Raw genomic sequence first — 24321 nt, 5'->3', positions numbered from 1 at the left:
AAATAGCTAAGCCTGACAGAGCACTTTGCACACATGATTTTCTCAAACCTCTGTGAGTTACAGGCTCCAGGTATCATTATTCCCATTTTTGTTGTTGCTGTTTGGTCATTTTTAAGTCGTGTCTGACTCTTTGTGATCCCACTTGGGGTCTTCTTGGCGAAGACACTGGAATGGTTTGCCATTTCCTTCTCCAGTTCATTTTACAGATGGAAAAACTGAGGCAAATGGGGTGAAGTGACTTGCCTAGGGTCATACAGCATTTGAGGCCAGGTTTGAACTAAAGAAGATCGGTCTTCCTGACTCCAAGCTGAGCACTCTGTACCATCAAACTGCTAGAAGAAACCAAAGCTCAGAAATTAAGCAGCTTGCTGAAGGTTGCACAGTGAGCATCAGAGGTAGGATTCAAACTCAGGTCTCTCCTGACTCCAGCATGCTTTCCAAATGGACCACACCAGTTAGAGAGACTTTTTTAAGAAGTTATGCATAAAAATAAATAGATGAGCTGTGATATGCACTAGGGAGGGAGCCCCTGACATATAGAAGCAGATCATGGATCTCTCCAAGTACATATATATACCATTAAAAAGACAAGATTCTCAGGGCCAGCTAGGTGTACAGTGAGTAGAGCACAAGCCCTGGAGTCAGGAGGACCTGAGTTCAAATCCAGCCTCAGACACTTGACACATATAATAGCTGTGTGACCTTGGGCAAGTCACTTAACCCCAATTGCCCTGCCAAAAAAAAAAAGAAAAGATTCTCTCTGAGACTCACTTTCCCCACCCATAAAATGGGTTTATGAATTCTTGTGCAGTGGGTATAGTGGAGAAAACCCTGCATGTGGCTTTTAGGTACTGAATATTATTATTAAGGATGCCTTCAGGAGGTATTTCTGAAAGGACAGAATGGTACGGCTATTTCCATCCTGCAACCTCTCTTAAATATCCCCCTGAAATTTCTCTACTCATCCTGACGTCTCCTCCCCCCAAGCCGTACCATAGGGGGACTTACCTCCTGTAAAGCTATACCAGTCTGCACCGTTGATAATACTGCCCCTATTCAGAAAGTTGCCGCCACATCTATTCTGTGATTTGTCCATCATCATGGGGTGAACATTGGCATAGGCCCTGGACAGTAACCTGAACATCTGCAAAGAAGATAGGAAAAGGATGTATTTCTCCAACAAAGACCCAAAAGCTCAGGAAATAGAGAGGCCAAACAAGGCCAGAATGTAGAACGTCAAAGCTACAGTTGGACTTCTCCATGCCCTTAGGATTAAGCAGAAATCAAAGAGCACTAGATTTGAAATTTAAAACACATACACACACACACAACAAAACCAAACATAAAGCCTTGAGTTGAAATTCCAGTTAAACTACTTAATTAGTACCATTGTGGCTTTGGACAAGTCAGCTGATTTCTCTGGGACTCAGTTTCCCTATTTTTAAAATGAAGGTGATCGGACTTTGATCTCCCTTGATGTCCCTTTCAATGCTAATAGTTGATGATTCTGAATAACAACAGTACCTTAGATATCATCTCCTTTCATTTTATAAATGAGGAAACAGGCTCAGAAAGGAAAAGGAACTTGCATACCTGGAAAGCTCTCCCTCTTCATCACCTCTTAGGTTCCCAAACTTGCTTCAAGACTCAGTTCAAATCCCCCATACTCTAAGAGACTTTGCCCATCTGCTCAGCCCCTAACGCCTTCCCCTTCTCAGAATCTTCCATCTACTCTGCATCTATCCATTACATGTTGTCTTCTCTATTAAAATATAAGATTCTTGAGGGCAGGGGTTGGCTTTGCGACAACACTTTAGCTCTCTATAGTAAGCATTTAATACATTCTTGACTTGTCCAAGGACACAGCTAGGGAAGGCCGGAATTCGGACTTGAGCATGGCCTCTCTGACTCCAGGTCCAATGATCTTTCCACCATACTGTGCTGACTCACTTAGAAGTCCCTTTTTTACAGATGGAAAAGTAGATGAATTTGCCCAAAGTCTCATGGGTAGGAAGTGGCAGATCCAGAATTTAAACCCAGTTACTTAGAAAAAAAAAACAAAAACAAATCCAATTCTCTATTATGCCATGCTGGGTTCTAACTCTACTAGTGACCAACTACCTGACCTGGGCAAGATACGTGCCCTCCCTGAGCTTCAGTTAGCTCATCCGTAGAAGAAGGATAATAATATTCACCATCCCTATCTCATAGGGATCATTTTGCAAATTATAAAGTACTCCCTAAATTCAAGTTAATATTACTAGACACTTAACACCCGATCTGAAGTTCTATCATAGCAGGGACCTGTCTTATCTAAACTTAGGATTGTGCTATTTATGGAGCACTATTGAACATGGTTGCTTAATAAATGTTTTATTAAAAGAATACTGATAGCTTATCTTTATGTAATTCTCTAAGCTTTGTAAAATGCTTTCCTCATGACAACCCTTTGAGGTAGGTAGTTTAAACAATATTATTTGTATTTCAGGACAGCTAGGGGGCACAGTGGACAGAACACCAGGCCTGGAGTCAGGAAGACTCAGTTTCCTAAGTTCAAAACCAGCCTCTGACACTTACTGGCTATGTGACCCTGGGCAAGTTACTTAACTCTATTTGCCTAAGTTCCTCATCTGTAAAAGGAGCTATACAAGGAAATGGCAACCAACCCCAGTATCTCTGCCAAGAAAACCCCAAATGAGGTCACAAAGAGTTGAAAATGACTGAACAACAACACGGAAATCTTCATTTCACAGGTGTAGAAAGTAAGGTCTAGGGAGACTAAATTTCTTTGCCCGGGGCTGTAATGTTAGTGGGTGTTGGAGCTGAGAATGGAGCCCAGGTCTCCTGGCCCCAATGCTATCTTTTTCCATCACAGTATTTCTCCATAATAACACCACCTTTCCCTAAACTACCCGAAGCTCACCCACAGCATCCCTCTCCCAAAAGACTCTGGGTTTCCGTGGAGACCTCTGTTTGTTGAGGGGCCAATATTGATTGCTGATTTATTGCCGAGGTGAGATGGTGTTTTATTTTTTTTTTCTTTCCAACTTGTCTTCTGGGACTCACTTAGGCAAACCGCCCGCCCACAGAGACTCTTTTACTCATCCTTGTTTATGCTTGGTAGGAGATGGTACCCAAAAGAGTCAGGCTTATTACTTATTAGTGCATCGAATAAATAGCCCTGCTCATTAATGCACTTCCTCTGGCAGCTCCCTGGTGTCTAAGACTGTGCCCAGCCAACTCCTTTCCAAGAAGAGGGAAATGGACTTGGGGCACCAAGGAGCACTGGCACCATAGTGGAGTCCTGGGCAGGCCCTGACCCGATCGCAACTCGCCTTCTTCCTGCCTGGGCCATTTAACTCCTCCAGAACTGAGTTTCATTCTCTGTAAAATGAAGGGGTTGGATTAGATGCTCTCCGATGCCCCCTTAGCCTAAGAACTCATTAACTTCTTAGTAGCAAATACTTTAGGCTGGGGGTTGGGATAGTGTGATGTGGTGGGAAAAATTCTGGTCTTGAAGTCCATGGGCAGGTCATTTTGTTTCCTCCCCTGTAAAATGGGGCAAATGCAACCTGCCCAACCCACAAGGTGGTTGTAATGATCAAATAATGTCCCAAGCATGAAGAAATTTCTTTCATTGGCCATCTACTTCTCCCAAATTCTCGTGCCACCAGAATTCTACTTCATAGAAAGGGAGCCGATCAGATACTAAGTCACATATATCATGAGTGAATTATTTTGATGTGGTTTCATTTTACAGGAGGGAAAACCTACAGAGGCCTAGAGATGAGTAGTCAATTGCCCATTGTCACAAAAGGTAGTAAACTGGCAAAGGCAAAAGACAAAGCGACACTTAATCACTGGTTCAGTATTCTTCCTCCCAGACACTTTTGCATTGAAAAAGGGTCCTCTTCTACAGGGAGAGGGGCCCAATCAATTGATCTCTAAGTTATAAAATGCCATAGTTGGAAGGGACCTAAGAGATTGCTCAGATTGCTCAATTAAATTCAATACATCATTTAAAATTATGTATCTGCTATGAGCAGGATACTGCGCTATTGTGCTAAGGGAAGGAAAGAAAGAAAGAAAGAAAGAAAGAAAGAAAGAAAGAAAGAAAGAAAGAAAGAAAGAAAGGAGGAAAGAAGGAAAGAAAGAAAGAAAGAAAGAAAGAAAGAAAGAAAGAAAGAAAGAAAGAAAGAAAGGAGGGAAGGAAGGAAGGAAAGAAGGAAAGAAGGAAAGAAAGGAAGAAAGAAAGAAAGAAAGAAAGAAAGAAAGAAAGAAAGAAAGAAGGAAAGAAAGAAAGAAAGAAAGAAAGAAAGAAAGGAAGGAAGGAAGGAAAGAAGGAAGGAAGGAAGGAAGGAAGGAAGGAAGGAAGGAAGGACGGAAGGAAGGACGGAAAGAAGAGAATGAAGGAAGGGAAGGAGGGAGGAAGGGAGGAAGGGAGGAAGGGAAGGAAGAAAAGCTCCCTGTTTTCAAGCAGCTTACATTCTACTAGAAGGATATAGCATGTATCTAGATAAGTAAATAAAAATATGTACAAAGTCATGCAAAGAGGTAGATGGCACTAATAGCTGGGTGAGGCGGGAGGAGAACAGGAAAGACCTTATGTAATCCATGGCACTTGAGAAGACCCTTGAAGAAGCTCTGAATTCCAAATAGAGGAGGGGAGGGAGGGTGAGAAGGACTGACACAGAACAGGGAACACCCAGAAGGCCAGTCTGACTGGGATGGAAGAGGTTTGAAGAGGAATAATATGAAAAGAACCTTGAAAGGCAGGTGGTATCCTGACATTGCCAACAACTTTGCTTTATGGACAAGAAAACTAAGGAAGGTCACTCACCCAAGGCCACATTCTGTTCTTTACAGTGAAACATGCTACCTCTCAAGGAGTTCATTATCTTGTATTTGAAGAAACATCGGGGTACTATGGAAGGCCCATTGAACTCAAGGTCAGGAGACCTGAGTTCTAGTTCATTCACTAACTATGTCATCTTGGACAGCTAGGAGGCTCAGTGCATCATCATACTTGGAGTCAGGAAGACCTGAATTCAAATTCTGCTTTAGATACTTATTATCAGTGTGACCCTGGACAAGTCACTTAACCTCCATCTGCTCCAGTTTTCTCATCTGTAAAACGGGGATAATAATAGCACCTACCTCCCAGTGTTGTTGTGAGGACACAATGAGATCATGTTCGTAAAGTGCTCTGCAAACCTTCAAGTTCTACATAAAGTGCTGCATAAATGCTAAGTATTATTCAAGCATCCCTTCAACTGGGAAACACCTTATAGATCACCTACTCATGGGATCATATAGTCATAGTTTAGAGCTGGAAGGGACCTTGTAAAACGATGAGTCTGTACCCTTCATTTTTATAGAAGGAGACCCGAGGAAGAGAGAAGTCAAGTGACTTGCCCAGGATCACACAACTAGTGAGAGTTTGAGGAAGGATTGAGCCTAGGTCTTACCAATTCGGCACTCTATCCATTTCTCCATGTTGTTCAACCTGCCCATTTCAGAGATGAGAAAGCTGAGGATCAGAGGAGTCAAGTAACTAGCCAAAGGTTGCAGAATGATCTGGCGGCAAAGCTAGGACTCAAGCCCAAGCTTCTGGACTCTCTAGTCCAATGTTCTGTCCACTAGATGTCACTTACCATTCCCTGATCTGCTCAAAAGGTGTTATGATATCCCTGCCTTGCCTCCCTCACAGGACAATGATGGCTTCAAAGAAGATAAGAGCTGTAAATAGCTCTGTAAGCTTAACACCCTGTAGGAATGTAAGGGATCATTTCAATCTTTGCGTCCCTCTCAAAACCATTCATCTGTGGGTTCCTGATCATTTGAATGCCCCATTTGAAAAACTTAGGACAATCTTTGATTTTTCAGTCAGTCGGTCAGTCAGTCAACAAGGATTTAACTAAGAGCCTTTGATGTTTACAGCACTTTACTTGCTGCTACAAAGGCAACCATAAAAGCAGCAGCTAATGGCAAGCTATCCAAGAAAGATCATGTGTGTCTATGATGTGTGTTTCTAAGTATAAAATAGATACAGTGGTTTGAGGGAGCATCTAGGGGGACTTTAGGAGGACCTAAAGCTGTGGATCTCCCATAACCAATTCACTACCAAGTCCTGTCAATGCTACCTTTGTAACATCTCTCTAATCCATCAGTTACCCCTATCACCATAGCAGAAATGCTCAGTACCAAGCCATTGGAGTCATTGCTCCACTCTCTCCCCTTCCAATCAATCCTTCATAGCACTGCCAGACTTTCTCTCTTATGCATATGTAACAGGAGTGGTAAGCCTGAACAGAGGCTAGTCTCCTTCAGTTGCAGTGGTCACACCACAGTTGCACATAGACCTGATTGTACCACTTTTCAGTCTAAAACCCTTCTGTGACCCCATATTGTTTATCTAACAGTTCAAACTGCTCTTCCTGGCATACAAGATCATCCACAATCAAGTGCTACACTGCTTTTTTTCTTTTTGGAGGGAGGAAGGCAGGGCAATTGGAGTTAAGTGACTTGCTGTAGCCAGAATGGCCTTTGTTTTCTTTGAATGACTCAGCTTACCTCATTGAGCTTCCCTGGATGCTGGGGCTTGCTCTTCCGGGGCAGGACCAGACAACTTCCTGTGTGATGAGTCATGGGGCTGGCTGAGGGGAGGTATTAACGGCTACGCTAGGGGGAGGGGCCAAGTCAAGAACCAATCGGCCCTGGTCGTTCAGGCGGTGCTTGATGATGTCAAAAACTCTATAAGAGGGGAGAGGACAGCTTGAAGATCCTCTCTTTTCCTTTTCCGGTTGGAGCCAGCGACAGTTACAGCGACAGTTACAGCGACAGTTACAGCTACAGTTGGAGCCAGAGGCAGTTACAGAGGCAGTTACGACAGTTACGTCAGTTACAGCCACAGCCACAGACACAGCTGAAGCAGGAGCTGCCAGTAGCAGAGCTGACCTACGGGAGAAAGCTGAACAAAGACTTCAGGCCAGTGGGTAATCTTATTACCATAGAGGGGGAAACATGATTTTGCTTTACGCAATCATGCTTCTCTGTAGCCTCCTGGTTACTCTTTCAAGGCGTACTTATTGGGCCTGGAAGCTTTTGATCAATATATCAAAATGGGGTTGCTGGTTCATGGGTTGGTTACTGTGGAGCCTAAATAAATGTTTTGATACTTCTGCCTTCTACTTTGAGAGTTTCTTATATCCGGCGGTTCCGAACGTTTCAGACATGTTTATGATCCTCTTTGAGATTATAAACTCTGCCCTCCTAATACATTTGGCGACCAGGATGGGATCGCTAGGTATAAGATCTCTATTTAGAAGCAGAACAATTCCAGAGGAAGAGATGAATATCCCAGGATGGGAGGATCCATTTTATTCCTCCCTAGCAAAAGAATTGGCTAAAAAAGCTGGACCCTGTGAAAACTGGGAACCAAGGCTACGGAGAGGAGATCCTAGGGATTTGGAAAAGTGTTTACGAGAAGTTGGGATTCAGTCAGGGGCATCACTATCTAGGCAAAGCTGGATAGTGTTATCAGCCTACCGGCTAGTATACGAAAGATTGAGATTAAGTGAAAGACATGGGTGCACTCCTACCCCACAGGAAGAAGGGGAATCTCAGATAGCAGGAGACCAAACTGACTCAAATGAGAACTTTTCTATTAATGTGGCTAAGAGCAACAGGAGACCAAAAAAGCCCAGAGTGCATTTCAACCCAGCCCAGAAAGAGCCTGACTGCCTGCTTCGTCCTAGCCATGGTGGCAGAGGAAGTGAGTGGGGAGAAAATGAGACAATGTTAGAGGCTGAGGCACAAAACACTACTGGGGTTCAGGATGTGCCTCACACAGAGAATAGGAGATGGTTAAATGATCAGACAAGGGCTCGACCCATACAAAGGAGGAAGACAGAAACCCGAGGTGAAGATTCAGTTACAAGGGAAATTCAGGAAGATTTCTCACCGCAAGAGGTCACAGATATTTTGAGTAGATTCAGCCAAAGAATAGGAGAACCATTGATATCTTGGATGGTAAGACTCAGTGATCAAGGGGCCAGTGGAATATCAGTAGATGGGACAGACTGCATGAGATTCATAGGTATCAGCCATGATCCTCTAGTTCAACAAGCTTTTAGGGAACATCATCAGCAAGGAGATGGTGATAGCAGGACTACTCTGTTGGCATTAGCCGCTGTGGGATGCAATAAGAGATATGCTACTGATTCTATGTGGCCCACTGAGCACAGACCCTGGTATTCACTTAGAGATTGTATCATGAGACTAAAGGAGGAGGTAATGAAGACTGCCATTATGATAGGAACTGCAGACAAATATTACAATGATCCAATGGGACTGCCTCATAGGAATTTAATAATTAGGACAGCTCCCCCTGCTTATAAACAACTAATTTTGAATTTATTACTTGGAGAAGTAGGGAGCCGTCTTACAACAGTGATAAATAAGATTTTACAGTTATATGACTTAGGTGACTGGGGAAGGGATAGATCTCCTCGAGAGAGAAGAGTGAATAACCAGCAAACTTGGCGCCAAAGGAGAGTAACAAGGAAAGAAATGTTTACTGCTTTATTGAGAGCAGGGGTAGGTTTTGAAATGATAGATGGAATTCCAACCAATGAATTATATAGAATGTACAGAGATAAAGGCCTTGATAACAGGAGAGATAGGGAAATAAGAACTGCTCCTGCAAATACTACAGATGTTGAACCTTCAAATCCAAGTGAATCATATGAAAGGGAATACTAGGGAACAGGCCGAGCCCCAGTCCAAATTAAGGAAATACACAGGCTGGATTGCAGACCTCACATTAACTTGACCATATATTGGAAAAATGGGTCAAGTACGGTAACTGAGGCATTAATAGATACTGGGGCCGAGGCCACCCTTATTTATGGAAATCCAGACAAGTTCAGCCATGGAACTCCTATTACCATCACAGGACTAGGAGGGACTGAAATATCAGCCAGGCAAGTTAAATTAATGATGAAAATTGGACAGTTGCCCAAGAAAGAATATAGTGTGGTTATTGTGCCTATTCCTGAATACATCATTGGAATAGACATTTTGAAGGGTATGACCTTAAATTTACCTGAAGGGAAATACCAATTTGCTGTGAGGAAAATAGGCATTAATGCAGTCTTAGTGGGGAAAATCAAGATGGATCCAATCACTTTGCCCGAACCTTCTGAAGTAATTACTTTGAGGCAATATCGTGTGCCAGGTGGGCAAGATGAAATTGCCAACACTATAAGAGAATGTGTTGAGGCAGGAGTGTTAGTCCCTACAACTACTCAATGGAACAACCCTGTCTGGCCAGTCCGAAAGTCAGATGGAACATGGAGGATGACAGTAGATTATAGACAGCTGAACAAAGTGACTCCTCCCTTGTATGCTGCTGTCCCAGACACGGTTACTTTAATAGAGAGAATACAAAAACATGAAGGGACTTGGTATGCAGTTATTGATTTGGCCAATGCCTTCTTTACAATCCCAATAGACCCCAAGCAATGGAACCAGTTTGCTTTTACTTGGCAAGGCCGACAGTATACATTTACACGCCTGCCACAAGGATATATTCATAGCCCAACTATTTGCCACAGGATTGTAGCTGAGCATTTGGATGAATTAAAGTTACCTGGTGTACAGCTTACACATTACATAGATGACATCATGATACAGGGAAAGAATATAAAGGAGGTGGAGGAGAGTTTAGTATTATTAATTGACCATATGAAAAGCAAAGGATGGGAAATCAACCCCGCAAAGGTTCAAGGGCCAGCTCAAACTGTAAAATTCTTGGGGATACAGTGGAATAGAGGACTGCGAGAAATTCTCCCACAAGCTCGACAAAAAATCCAGGATTTTCCCACCCCTACCAATAAGAAAGAGGCCCAAAAGTTCATAGGGCTGTTTGGTTATTGGAGACACCACATCCCACATTTGGGACAGATTTTAAAACCCTTGTATAAAGTCACCAGAAAGAAATATGAATTTGACTGGGGACTTGAACAAAGTAGAGCTTTTGAGGAAGCAAAGGCTGCTATTCAATTAGCTCTAGACTTATGGCCTATGCAAAATGGGCCAGTGGAGTTACAAGTGACTGTACAAGATGACTATGCAAATTGGAGTCTGTGGCAAAAACAACAAAGCCGAAGTGTACCTTTAGGCTTTTGGTCAAGGAAACTGCCCTCATCTGGAGTGCAATATACACCTTTTGAGAAGCAGCTGTTAGCTGCATATTGGGCTTTAGTAGAAACTGAGCAACTAACTCTGGGTCATGAAGTGGTATTAAGGCCTGGAATTCCAATTATGACTTGGGTAATGAGTACCCCAGCTTCTCACAGAATTGGACATGCACAAGAGGCAAGCATAATCAAATGGAAGTGGTATATGCAGAATAGGTCCAGAGCAGGCAAAAATGGAGTTTCTGCTCTACATGAATCTGTGGCGAACATTGATACTGAGAGCAATGAAAAGCCCCTTGAATCTAGGCAACAGATGGTACCATCCTTAGTGAAATGGAATAATGGATATGACGGACTAAATGAAGAACAGAAGAAACATGCTTGGTTTACTGATGGGACAGCAAAATATTTAGGACAGAAGAGACATTGGAAAGCAGTAGCCTATAACCCCTGTACAAGGAGAACTCTGGAAAGTTCTGGGATAGGTGGAAGTAGCCAATATGCTGAACTGATGGCAGTGCATCAGGCCATCAGAGCAGAGAAAGGAGGACAGTGTCATATATTTACTGACTCGTGGGCGGTAGCTAATGGATTAGCTACGTGGATGCCTATATGGAGGAATCAGAATTGGGAGATTCATGGCAAACAAGTTTGGGGTAAAGAGTTATGGGAAAATATATGGGACATGTCTTTGGTTACAGATCTGTCAGTTTTTCATGTTGATGCTCATGCAACCCTGACCACACCAGAACGTGAGTACAATGCACATGCGGATCGACTAGCAAAGATTGCTACTGAATGTATTGTCCCTACTCCGACTCCAACTGATGACCCAGCTTTAGCAAGATGGGTCCACCAGACTGCTGGCCATTTAGGGGTCCAGGCCACCCATCGATGGGCACAGGATCGAGGTATCAGTATTTCTCATGCGTTGTTAAAACAAATAACAGAGGAGTGTTGTATATGCCAATTAGAAAAAGAACGAACTCTTCCTAGGATAGTTACTGGAGAAATAGCAAGGGGAAAAGTTCCAGCCCAAATTTGGCAGATAGATTATATTGGCCCACTACCCCAGGATAAAGGATGTAAATATGTATGTACGTGTGTTGACACCTATTCAGGTGTACTAGTGGCTTGTCCTTATAAAGACGCAACTCAGAAAAACACCTGTAAAACTCTAGATATTGTAAGTTTATATTATGGAACCCCAATGCAGATTCAAAGTGACAATGGGTCACATTTCAAGGGCAAAGAAGTGAAAAGATATTGTGTGTTGAATAATATAGAATGGATATATCATATTCCATATTACCCACAAGCATCTGGGCTAATTGAAAGAATGAATGGATTGTTGAAAGAACAGCTGAGAAAATTAAGCTCAAATAATTCATATCGACATTGGAAGGATAATTTGTCTATTGCCTTACGTAATTTGAATAATAGGCCCTTAGGGGGGAGTACACCTCTAGCCAGAATGATGACCCCAAATCTGCAGATCAGAGAACAGCAAACATGTGAGATCCAAAACATTGAATTTTGGACTGTGAGGGAAGATGTCCCACTACCAAGTCCAGGAACACCTGGTTCAGCAGGATATGATTTACATTGTATAGAGAATTTTAGGTTAAATAGGAAAGAGATAAGAAAAACCCCTACTGGAGTATGTATGAGAATCCCCAAGAATCATCTTGGACGGATATTACCTAAACCAGGATTAGCGGCTCAAGGAATACATGTATTGGCTGGAGTGATAGATTCTAATTATCAAAAAGAAATTGTTGTGACACTCCAGAATATGGGTAAAAAACCTGTACAATTTTGTAGAAATGATAGGATGGTTCAAGTCATTATTATCCCCTGTGAAAAAATACCCTTTGTGAAAACTGACCCTCCTCCCAAAATAACTACTAGAGGGGCAAAAGGGTCTTGCTCCATTGATAGAATAAAGTCAGGAGCTAAGGTATGGGTAAAACGGAAGCCAGATGATATTCCAAAGGCTGCAGAAGTTATAGCCCATGGGAAGGACAACACTGTAACAGTTGTCTATTCAGGGGAAAATAATTACCAAATCGTACCCCTGAACCATATATTTTACCGTGAATAGGTTATAATAATAGATTCACAGACTCCAGTCCATACTTGTCTATTCTTTTTGTCCTTTGTTTTGGCTAACCTTGTTGCTAGTTTTGTTTCCTTCAGGCTTAAGCACCCTACACTTTCCGGTGACTGCCTAAGCATGTAGCATTCTTGGAATTCCTGCCAGCTTGTTAAAGAAATGACCTCTGGAATGGGACTTTTTGGGGGCAGGGCCATCTCTACATCCAATTTCAGCATGAAGAAGCTATGGAAAATGAGACCTTCACCCCTCATCCCAAGATTTTGAGCCCCAATCGTTCAAGGGGGGTGGAAATAATGATAGTGTTCTGTTTACTTATTTTGTGTTATCCTTGCTGTGTTGTTTTATTGTTATGATATTATTGATCCTATGTAATGGATACAAGGATTTAGGGGTGGACATTTGAATTATTAATAATTATTTTGGGAATGATTGATTGAAGAGATTATCTTGCTGGGACCTAGGGGTGGATCACATTTGAATCGTAAACCAATATTTAGGAATGTCACCAAATGATATGTTTTGCTTTATAATGAATGATATGTTTTAGTTTCCTTTGTAATTGGATCACAATGTATGTTCTAGGATACATGGCTGATTAGATTATGTATCCTATAACAAGGGGTGGAGTGTAGCCAGAATGGCCTTTGTTTTCTTTGAATGACTCAGCTTACCTCATTGAGCTTCCCTGGATGCTGGGGCTTGCTCTTCCGGGGCAGGACCAGACAACTTCCTGTGTGATGAGTCATGGGGCTGGCTGAGGGGAGGTGTTAACGGCTACGCTAGGGGGAGGGGCCAAGTCAAGAACCAATCGGCCCTGGTCGTTCAGGCGGTGCTTGATGATGTCAAAAACTCTATAAGAGGGGAGAGGACAGCTTGAAGATCCTCTCTTTTCCTTTTCCGGTTGGAGCCAGCGACAGTTACAGCGACAGTTACAGCTACAGTTGGAGCCAGAGGCAGTTACAGAGGCAGTTACGACAGTTACGTCAGTTACAGCCACAGCCACAGACACAGCTGAAGCAGGAGCTGCCAGTAGCAGAGCTGACCTACGGGAGAAAGCTGAACAAAGACTTCAGGCCAGTGGGTAATCTTATTACCATAGAGGGGGAAACATGATTTTGCTTTACGCAATCATGCTTCTCTGTAGCCTCCTGGTTACTCTTTCAAGGCGTACTTATTGGGCCTGGAAGCTTTTGATCAATATATCAAAATGGGGTTGCTGGTTCATGGGTTGGTTACTGTGGAGCCTAAATAAATGTTTTGATTCTTCTGCCTTCTACTTTGAGAGTTTCTTATATCCGGCGGTTCCGAACGTTTCAGACATGTTTATGATCCTCTTTGAGATTATAAACTCTGCCCTCCTAATACACTTGCCCAAGGTCACGCAGCTAGTACACTTACTATTCAAGTGTCTGAGGTCGGATTTAAACTCAGGTCCTCCCAACTCCAGGGCAGGTGCTGTATTCACTGCACTACTTTTCTAGCCCAATTTCAAATAACTTTCCACATGGTCTATTTTCTGGTTTCTAGCTAAACTGAACAAATTACTACTTCCCATATTTCTTTCAGTCATTTTTCAGTCGTGTCTGACTCTTTGCGACTCCATTTGGGGTCTACTTGACAAAGATACTGAGTGGTTTGCCATTTCCTTTTACAGATGAGGAAACTGAGGTAAACAGGGTTAAGTGACTTGCCCAGGGTCACACAGCTAGTAAGTGTCTGAGACCAGATTTGAACTGAGGAAGACAAGTCTTTCTGACTCCAGGCCCAGCACTCTATCAACTGCACCACCTAACTGCCTATTTTCCATAAGTGCACCATGACTTCCCACCTCCATGTCTTCGCTCTGGTTTGTACCCTGTACCTAGAATTCCCTTTCCCATCTAGCACTACTGAATATCTATACATTTTTCAAAATCCATCTTAAATACCACTCCTTCAGGAAGACTTTTATGAACACCAACTCCTTTTGGTTAATAGACTTCCCTCCTCATATCTCTCACCCAGCATTTTCCATATCTCTTATACGTTGTTTCATGCCCCTATTAGACCATGAGCTCTATTAGAGCTGATATCATATCTTTCTCAGTTTTGCCTCTCTTCATATGTATCTACTGTGCAAAAACCCCTTTGATAAATATTTCCTGAATTCAATTTCAATTGAATTTCAATTCAATTTAAGTGAATTGGAATTAAATTACTTGATCTCTAAAGTCTCTTCCAACTGTAACTTTATGATCCTATGAATGCTTGATTATTCAAGAAAAAAAATCGCCTTCTTGGAAAACAGTTATTGTAATTGACTAGGAATGCCTATTGGTCTTAGATTCAAATCTTGGCTCTGACACTCACTAGCCATGTAACCTTGAAAAAATGACTACCTTCTTTCAGCCTGAGTTTTCTTATCTGTAAAAGGAAAACTATTTGCCCTGTTGATTTCACTCAGTTGTTATAAGGAAAGAACTTTGTAAATTATAAGAATTTATAGAAATGTTAATTGTATTTCTCTTCCTTTTCCTCCTTCTCTTTCTCCTCCTTCTTCTCCTCATTATTAATGGGTTTGTCAAATGTATCTAAGATCTCTTTATTCTCCCCCCACCCAATACAGTTTGCTGCTCCAACTATACCATGATCAGAATGACAGCATTACAAGAGACTCATTCAACTTAATCCCCGCATTTTAGAGGTAAGGGAGCTGAGGCACAGAGAAAAATACCAATTTTTTCCAAACAGCTGGATTCTCTTCTTCCAGGTCAATTATGAGCCCCCTCTCCTTTGTGAAGCACTGGGCATGGCCACTAGCCAGCCCAAAGTCAAAAGGCATCTGCTCAGAGATTGAGGGGTAGAATAAGGCACTGAGGAAGTGATTTGACTACCATCCTGGATTATTAGAGCGAATGCTTTTCTCCCTGGGGATTTAACTGTACATCAGAGCTGAGAAACTGCAACCACTTAAGGAGCCATTTGTAAATTGATTTTTTCATATATATTATCTAGATATAGATTTAGATAGATATAGACACCCATACACACATATATAGACACACACATATCATCATCGTCATCATCATCATTATTATCATCGAGTTTCAGAAATAAAGGGTGACGCTCAGTGGCTGAGTAAGGAAAAACTACTGTATAGTTTATATCAGACAGCCCTTGAAGACTGCAAATACATTTTTTACTAGATTCACACTAAAATTCATCTTTAGGCCTGTATTGATAGTCCAATATCTTTCTCATTGACAAGCACTTTTTGTAGTTATTTTGTGTAAGGTACTGAGAGTCACAAGACTTGGACTTCAGCCACAGCTTGGTCACCGATTCATGCTGTGACCTTGGGTAAATTCCTCTCTGAGCTTCAGTTTTCTTGTCTGTAAAATACAGAGTCCTAGAATCACAGAATCATTCAATTCCAGAGCTAGAAGAAGACCTTAGACTAGAGTATGCATAATGTGATAAGTGGACAGGACTTTGAGTTGGAAAAGACACAAACACTGTGGTTATTGTTCATTTGTGTCCACCTCTTTGTGACCCCATTTGGGGTTTTGTTGGCAAAGATAGTGGAATGGTTTGCCATTTTCTTCTCCAGCTCAGTTTACAGATGAGGAAACTGAGGCAAACAGGGCTAAGTGACTTGCCCAGGGTCATACAGCTAGTAAATTTCAGAGGTCAGATTTGAACTCAGGAAGATGAGTCTATCTCTGACTCCAGACCCAGCACTCGTTGTATTATGGTGCCATCTAGCTTCCCTGGTAAGAACATAGTCATAAACCATAGAAAGTTAGAACTGGAAGGGTCCTTTGAACAGAGAATTTAGTATGTTAGAGATGGAAAGGGCCTTAAAATATAAAGAATGTAACAGCTGAAAAAAAGAATTCAGAATATATACTATGGAAAATTAGAGTTGTGTCAGAACCGGAATTTGAATGCAAGACTTATAGGAATTCCTAGTCAACTATAAGAAAGGAACCTTAAAACAGAATACAGAACATTAAGTTGGAAGATATTTTAGACATTACCTTGCCCAACTCTCTCATTGCACAAATAAGGAGCTAAGGCAAAAGGTGGGAGAAGTGTTGGACTACATGAGCTCACCTCCATTTCCTTATCTGCAAAATGGGGGAGTTGGACAATATGGCCTCTGATATCCCTTCCCGTTATAAGATGTTTGATGCTACGATTTCTAAGTTCCAGCCACCCTTAGAATGAAATGCTTCTACAATTCCACCATGAATAATCTAACACAAGTTGGTGGCAAGAGTCTGTTCCCAGGAAACCACGGTAAAATTTTAACCAGAAATATTAAATTTTGCATCATCACTAATTGATGATACAGTGCATACGAGGAGCACAGCACAGAGTTTCTCTGTACTCAGTATTGTTAAAAGCCGCACACAGAGAGAGCAGATGCGTGTTCTAGTTCTGGTGTCTCTTCTAGCACTAAAAGTTTCTGTTCTGTGGTCTAAGGTGCCTTCCACTTTTAGCAATCTATGTTCCAAGCTCCTTTCCAACTATAAAATCCTGTGTTCTAAAATCCCTTCCAGCACTAACAAAGTTCCAAATTCTACCTTAGCAATACTTTAGTGGTCTGTGTTCTATGTTCTAAGGTCCATTCCAGTTCTGACCTTTTACGTTTAATGGTGCTCAGAGTTGGAAGAGAATTTAAATGTCATCCCTTCTAAATCCTCATTGAATCAGTAGTACCCTATGACCAATCCCTGATCAGTAATCACCTAGCCTCTACTTAAAGAGTGCCAGCGATGGGCAACCTAAAAACCACTGGGGCAGCTAGAGGGCTTCAGGCAATGAGCAAGGATTTTTTTTGTTCAATTTTATTTTATTTTTAATTCCAAATTCTCTCCATTCCACCTCCCCCTTCCTTACTCACTGGGAATGCAAGAAAAACAAACCTTGTTACAAATATATATAGTTAAGAAAAATATTCTCACATTAGCCATACCTATCTTATCTATCTCCCTATCACTATCACTATCTGCACCTATATCTGTCATCTATTGATATCTATCATCTATCTATCTTTAACTATACCTGTAATTATATATCTGTGTAGCTACCCACCCACCTATCTATCTGCCTATCTATCTAGCTATCTATCTGTCATCTATCTAATTTATCTACCTATTTATCTACCTACCTCTGTCTATCTATCTATCTGTCTCTGTCTATCTATCTCTCTGTCTCTCTATCTACCTACTTTCCTATCTATCTATCTATCCATCTATCTATCTATCTATCTATCTATCTATCTATCTATCTATCTATCTGTCTGTCTGTCTGTCTATCTATCTATCTATCTACCTTCCTATCCATCTAGCTATCTAGCTATCTGTCTGTCTGTCTATCTATATATCTACCTACTTACCTATCTATCCATCATCCATCCATCCCTCCATCTATTTGTCTGTATCTATCTATCTATCTATCTATCTATCTATCTACCTATCTATCTCTCTATCTACCTACCTTCCTATCCATCTATCTATCTAGCTATCTATCTGTCTGTCTATCTATATATCTACCTACTTACCTATCTATCTATCCATCCATCCATCCATCTATCTGTCTGTCTGTCTCTGTCTATCTATCTATCTATCTATCTATCTATCTATCTATCTATCTACCTATCTATCTCTCTATCTACCTACCTTCCTATCCATCTATCTATCTAGCTATCTATCTGTCTGTCTATCTATATATCTACCTACTTACCTATCTATCTATCCATCCATCCATCCATCTATCTGTCTGTCTCTATCTATCTATCTATCTATCTATCTATCTATCTATCTATCTATCTATCTGCTTCAGTCGGCACTCTGAGTTCATTAGCTCTCTATCTGGAGATGCATAGCATATTCCATAATGAGTCCTCTGGAAACGTGGTTGCAGTGACCAAGCATTAATAAAGTGACAAAGCATTAATAAAATAAAGCAAAAAAAAATTAAAATCTCCCAAGAGCAAGCATGGGAGATAGGCAGGATATACAAAAGCAAATTGAAGCCTGTAGGGACACTGGAGAAAGTACCAAACATAGCCTCTAGCCTAGAAACACAGGTAGGTGAGTGATTCCTGTTGCAACACTGCCCTCTCGTGGCCATGCTCTACATGTCAGAATTACACAGTAACAAGATTTCAGATTGGGCTGGAATCTCAGCAGCCATCTATGTAGTTGAAGGGTTGTTAACATTTTTCTGTGTCATAGTCCACTTTGGCAGTGTGCTAAAGCCTATAGACTCCTTCTCATAACAATGTCTTTTGCCTATATTCATAATTGAAGGAGATGTTAGATTTCAGTTTGAGGGTAGTGAAAATAAAGGTTTAACTCCCCCCCCCCCCCCACACACACACACAAACTTACAGATTCTCTGAAATCTTTCTCAGAGTAAGAACTTCTTTTCTAGATCAACTCACACCCTAAATGGAATTCTCTCTACAACATGCCCAATCAGAGATTGTCTAGCCCAGGAGTGAGGAACCCTCTGAGGCCTCAAGGCCAAATGTGGCCTTCTAGGTCCTTGGGTGTGGCCTTTTGACTGTGTCCAAGTTTTACAGAACAAATCCTTTTATTAAGGGGATTTGTTCCATGAAGTTTAGATTCAGTCAAAGAGCTACACTTGAGGACCTAGAGGTCCCAGGTTCCCCACCCTTGGGCTAGGCTCTGCTAGAAGACTCCAAGGAGATGTAATATTCTTTTCCCAAGCAGCTACTTTCATTTTGTTGTTCCTCAGTCACCTGGTCATGTCCAACTCTGCATGACCCCATTTGGGGTTTTCTCAGCAAAGATACTGAAATGGTCTGTCATTTCCTTCTCTAGCTCATTTTACAGATGAGGAAACTGAGGTAAACAGGGTTAAGTGACTTGCCCAGGGTCACAAAGTTAGTAAGTGTTTGAGGCCAGATTTGAACTCAGGTCTTCCTGACCCTAGGCCTGGCACTCTATCCACTGCCCCCTTTCACTTTGGGATAATTCTATTAGGGAGTTTTTCAAAATATTAAGTACAAATTTGCCTCTTGATAACTTCTACCCTCTGCTTCTGGTTCTGCCTTCTGGTGCCAAACAGAATAGTTCTAATCTTTTGAGATCCCATCTCCCTGAAATCTTCTTTCCAGACTAAACACCTTGGGTTTCTTCCACTGTTACTCATATGGAACATGCTCAAAGCCCTTCATCATCCTTGTTACCCTCCTGTGTGGACATGTCCCTGCTTATCAATGTCCTTCCTAGACTGTGACATCTAGGACGAACAAAATTCTCCAGACTGGATCTGATTGGGTAGGATGTCAAGGAATGTCACCTGCTTATTCCTATTAGCCGTACCTCTCTTAATGAAGCCCAAGACTTCATTATTGCTGTGGTTGTTTTACCACCTTTTCACAGTATTAACTCATATGGAGCTTGCTTTGCACTAAACCCTCATATCTTTTTCAAAGAATCTTGTCCAACCATACTTCCTCCACCTTGGGAAGTCTTTTCTTTGAGGCCAAGTATAAAGCTCCATCTTCATCCTTAATGAATTTCATCTGATTAGCCAATGTCCCAGACTGTCTGTCAAGGTTTTTTTTAGGGTCTGACTCACATCACTTCCAGCTTTGTATCATTTGCATATTTGATAGAGAACTGTTACCTATGCTTTTATCCAAGGCCAATGGCTTGGATAAATAAAGATAAAATTTTTAAATAACGCAGATCCCTGAAACAATCCTGCCGAGTTAACACTGAACCATTAATGACCACTCCAAGGAGGGCCATTCACCATTTCCTATGCCCTCTCATTGTACCATCATCTAGGCCGTATCTCTCCCATTTATGCATGAGAAGAATATGAAACATTTAATCAATTGCTATGCTAAAATCTGGGTAAACCAGATCTGGATCATTCCCCTGGTCTCCCAGTTTAGTAACCCTGTCAGAAAAGGAAATGAGGTTATCCTGGCATGTTATGTGCTTCCGGGACATGCTGGCTCCTTGTGGGCATGGCTTCCTCTTCTTGATGTTTACTAACCATCCCTTTCATAATTCATAGTAGAATTCTCACAGGAAGCAAACTCCAGCTCCTTGTCCTATGGCTAGCAGACTCTATTTCCATGACTTGTTTGCAAATACGGGCAGAAAACGAACCCTTCTCCAGGCCTGTCCTCCTAGTCCTGTTCTCCAGGAACACTACTAGCTGGGCAAAAGCTTCAGATAAGAGGTGACCAATGAGCTGAGACTTGAAGGAAGCTTGGAATTCCAAGAGGCAGAGGTGAAGGTGGGATGTGGCATAGGCATGGGAGGTAGGCTGTACAAAGACACAAGGACAAGAAATTGGATATCAAGTTTGGAAAATATTGCCCTCTTTGGCAGAAATAGAGCAAATGAAGGGAAGTAAGGGGATATGAGTCTGAAGGGTGGGGGGGCAAAGCCAGATTGTAATGGGCTTTCAAGGCTAATCCGAGGAGTTGCTATTTTATCCCAGAAGCAATAGGAAGTCACTAAGGACTCTTGAATATGACAATGACATGGTTAAACCTATCTTTAGGGAGCCGTGTGAAGGATGAATTGGAAAATAAAGAGACAGGAAGCAGAAAGGACAATTAGGAGGCTATTATGATAGTCCGTTTGAGAAGTAACAAGGGCCTGAAGTATGGTGGTGGCCATGTGAATGGAGAGAAGTGAGTGAATGAGAAAGAAAAGGCAACATTTAGCAGCTGATTAGATATGGGGGTGAAAAGGAGGGAAGAGTTGAGGATGGTTCCAAAGTGAACGATCATGCCCTCAACAAAAATAGAAAAGTGTGGAAGATGGAGTGAGTTTTACTGGGGAAGAAAGTGAGTTCTGAGATGCTGATGGGTCATCCAAGTAGAAATGTCCAGCAGACAGTTTGATGGGACTAGAGTTCAACAAAAAGACTATGGTTAGTTATATAGATTTGGAGAGGCAGTGGGGTGGCTTAGTGGAGAGAGTGCTGAGTCTGGAGTCAGGAAGACCTGAGTTCAAAGCGGCTTCAGACACTTACTGTATAACCATGAGCAAGTCATTTAGCCTCTGTTTATCTTAATCCACTGGAGAAGGAAATGGCAAACCACTTCTTCTTGGCAAAGAAAAGCCCATGGATAGCACTGGTATGCTATAGTCCATGGGGTCACAGAATCAGACATGACTGAAAGACTGAACAAATATAGATTTGGGAGTCATCTGTGAATAGATAATTGAACCCATAGTGGCTAATAAGACCACCAAGAAAGAGAGAGGGTATAGAGACTGGAAAGCCCCCACGACCTAGAGGGAATCTATTAGTGGAGGGAGATGGATGATGCAAAGGGGACTGAGAAGGAGTGATTAGAGAGATAGGAAGAATGTAGGAAGACAGTCACGGAAGGCAAGAGAGTGGTGATTGATGAGTTAACAGTGTCAAAAGCTGCAGAGGGGGCAAGTAGGATGAGCACTGAGAAAAGGCTTAGTAATTAAGAAGTCATTAGAATCTTGGGGACAGAAGTTTCGGTCAAGTGATGTGGCTGAAAACAAGATTCCAAGGAGTTGAGAAGCATGTGGGAGGTGAAGAAACATGTCAAAAGTGTATCATACTACTTATTCTGAGAGTTTGACTGAGATCAAGAGAACAGATATAATACAATAGCTTGAGGGGATACCAAGATTAAGTGAAGTTGGCTTTTTTTTTTTTAAGATGGAAACCTAGGCACTCTTGGAGGCATCAGAGAAGGAGCCAGTGGATAAGGCAAAAATTTCAATGGGAGGAGGAAATAAAAGCTGTAAATCTTCCTGAGGACAGGTTACGTTTTGGTTTTGTCCACATCTCCTGTGCCTTTGTATCCCCTAGCAGTGACTTGCATACAGCAGGTACTTGATAATGGTTTGTTGAATGATCACAGAGCCAAGATCCTGGATGATATGAGAGGGGATGAGATCAAGAGCATGAGAAGAGGGATTGGACTTCACCAGAAGAAAAGCCATATCTTCCTTAGAGACTGGAGCCAAGGAGGAAGGAATGGAGGATGATGAAAGAATGGAGATAAAAAGGGAGAAGTCTAAGACCAAGGCCAGATCATTTCAATTTTCTCAGTAAAGTGGGAAACAGAGAAACCAGAAGCAGAGTAAAAGTTGAGTAGTTTATCTCCTTTCTGGCAACTATTAAAATCATCCCATCCAAACTAAGCTCTATTTTTAGTATTATTATTTATATATAATTTTTATTTATTTATATATAAATAATATGTCATTATTACATATTATTTAGTATATTACGAGTATTTAAGATTGTGTGCACATACATGTGTGTGGATACATGCACACATACAGAGCCACATTTTTAATTTTACCAATTTCAGTAAAGTTTTCTCTTAGTATAGTAGAAAACTGGCCTTAAAGCTAAGAAGATCTAGGTTCAAGTTCTACTGCTGAAATATATTTGCATAACCCTGGATAAGTGCCTATGGTATTTGAGGCTACTCACTGAAACTCTGAGACACATTGATGTTGAGTGTCCTCACCTGGGGATTCCCTAGACCAATGAAATCACAGATCTAGTCTCTATCCCTATAGAAGTAAACACAATAAATACATTTTCTTACATTAAACAACTTAACTGATTACATTACATAGAAATCTATGCATATGTTATCTCACTTGATCTTCAAAATAACCCTATGAGGTGGGTGTTTTTTTCAGTCATTCAGGAGTGTCTGACTCTTCCTGATCCTGTGGGCCATAGAACTCCAGGCCTTTCCATCCTCCACTATCTCCCAAAGTTCATGTTTGTTGCTTCCATGACACTATCTATTCATCCCATTTAACAAAGAAGGAAACCGAGTCTCAGAGGAGCTAAGTACTTTGCCCAGGGTCACATGCCAAGAAAGAGTTTCAGGCAGGAACAGAACCCAGGTTTCCTGACTCTTCTTCCACAGGATCATAAGACACAGCTCTGAAATAAACCTCAGAGGTCATCTAGTCCAGCTCCCAAACTGAGACCAAGAGAGGCTGGTGATATGGCTAATGTCACAAAAGTTGTAAGGAACAGATAACATTTGAATCTAGGTCTTTTAACTCTAAATCTCATGGTGTTTCTCCTCTCATGAGCTTCCTTCAGCAATATAACACTTGTCACCCCACAAGAAAACCATGGAATTTCCATGAAGAAAATATTTTGACTTACCGTGAAAAGTGTGTATTACCTTCTCATCAGGTGTGGGGGAGAACATTTTTTCTTCGAAGGGATGCTTTGAGAAATCAAAAGGATATGAAACCACCAAGTCACCCCCATGGAGACTGGCCGACAGCACAAATGGGATGGTCCTCATCCACTTCATGATGGCCTTGGTCTCTGGAGCCACCTGAACAAAGAGAACAAAGACTGGAAAGGATCTTAGGGATCACTGAGCTCAATGGTCTCTCTTAAAAATGGGGAAAACTGAAGACCAAAAAGGGAAGAGTGACTTGCCCAAGGTCACACAGCTAGTCAGTAACATAAATGAGATTTAAAGCCTTTTGTTACAAATCTAGCCTTTTTCCTACCATACTACATTGTCTTGCTTCTTTCAAGGCTCAGCTCATCACCTACAAAAAGTCTTTCCTGATTCCCCTAGGTATTAATTAGCATCCTCTCCCTCCTCAAATTATGGCGTATATACTAATCTATTTCCATGTTGTATTCTGTGCCCACCTCATCCCCCACAGAATGAAAGCTTAGAGAATGTTTTAATTTTATCTTGGCTTCGCATCCTTAGCACCTAGAATAGTACTTTGCACACAGTAGGCACTTAATAAATGCTTTCTGGATTAGACTGTTAACTGTTTATTCCACACATGATCCCCATCAGACTCAAATTTCCTATTCAGTAAAAGTGAAAGGTCAAAACCAAGTCAACAATCATTTATTAAGCAAGAAAGGCTGTGACATCAAAAAATAACAACCTCGGATGGAGGTGGCTGTGATCTGTAAGCAATTTTAATTATTTAAATTATTTATTATTAAATTATTAAT

At 41.5% G+C, this 24321-nt stretch overlaps 1 protein-coding gene across 1 annotated transcript in view; it reads right to left on the bottom strand.

The window, feature by feature from the left end:
• The window catches only part of CPZ (carboxypeptidase Z), a 75245-nt gene that overhangs the window by 18343 nt on the left and 32581 nt on the right, over positions 1-24321 (bottom strand). Inside the window, exons 7-8 of the mRNA XM_036764139.1 lie at positions 23513-23671; positions 1009-1144 (exon numbers count right to left, since the gene is read on the bottom strand). Coding sequence (XP_036620034.1) covers positions 1009-1144; positions 23513-23671 — 295 coding nt within the window. The remainder of the gene's footprint in view (positions 1-1008; positions 1145-23512; positions 23672-24321) is intronic.

Source organism: Trichosurus vulpecula, chromosome 6 (genome assembly GCF_011100635.1).
Source record: "Trichosurus vulpecula isolate mTriVul1 chromosome 6, mTriVul1.pri, whole genome shotgun sequence".
NCBI lineage: Eukaryota > Metazoa > Chordata > Mammalia > Diprotodontia > Phalangeridae > Trichosurus > Trichosurus vulpecula.
The sequence above is the reverse complement of the archived record's forward strand: the minus strand, read 5'-3'. Positions and strand labels throughout refer to the sequence as shown.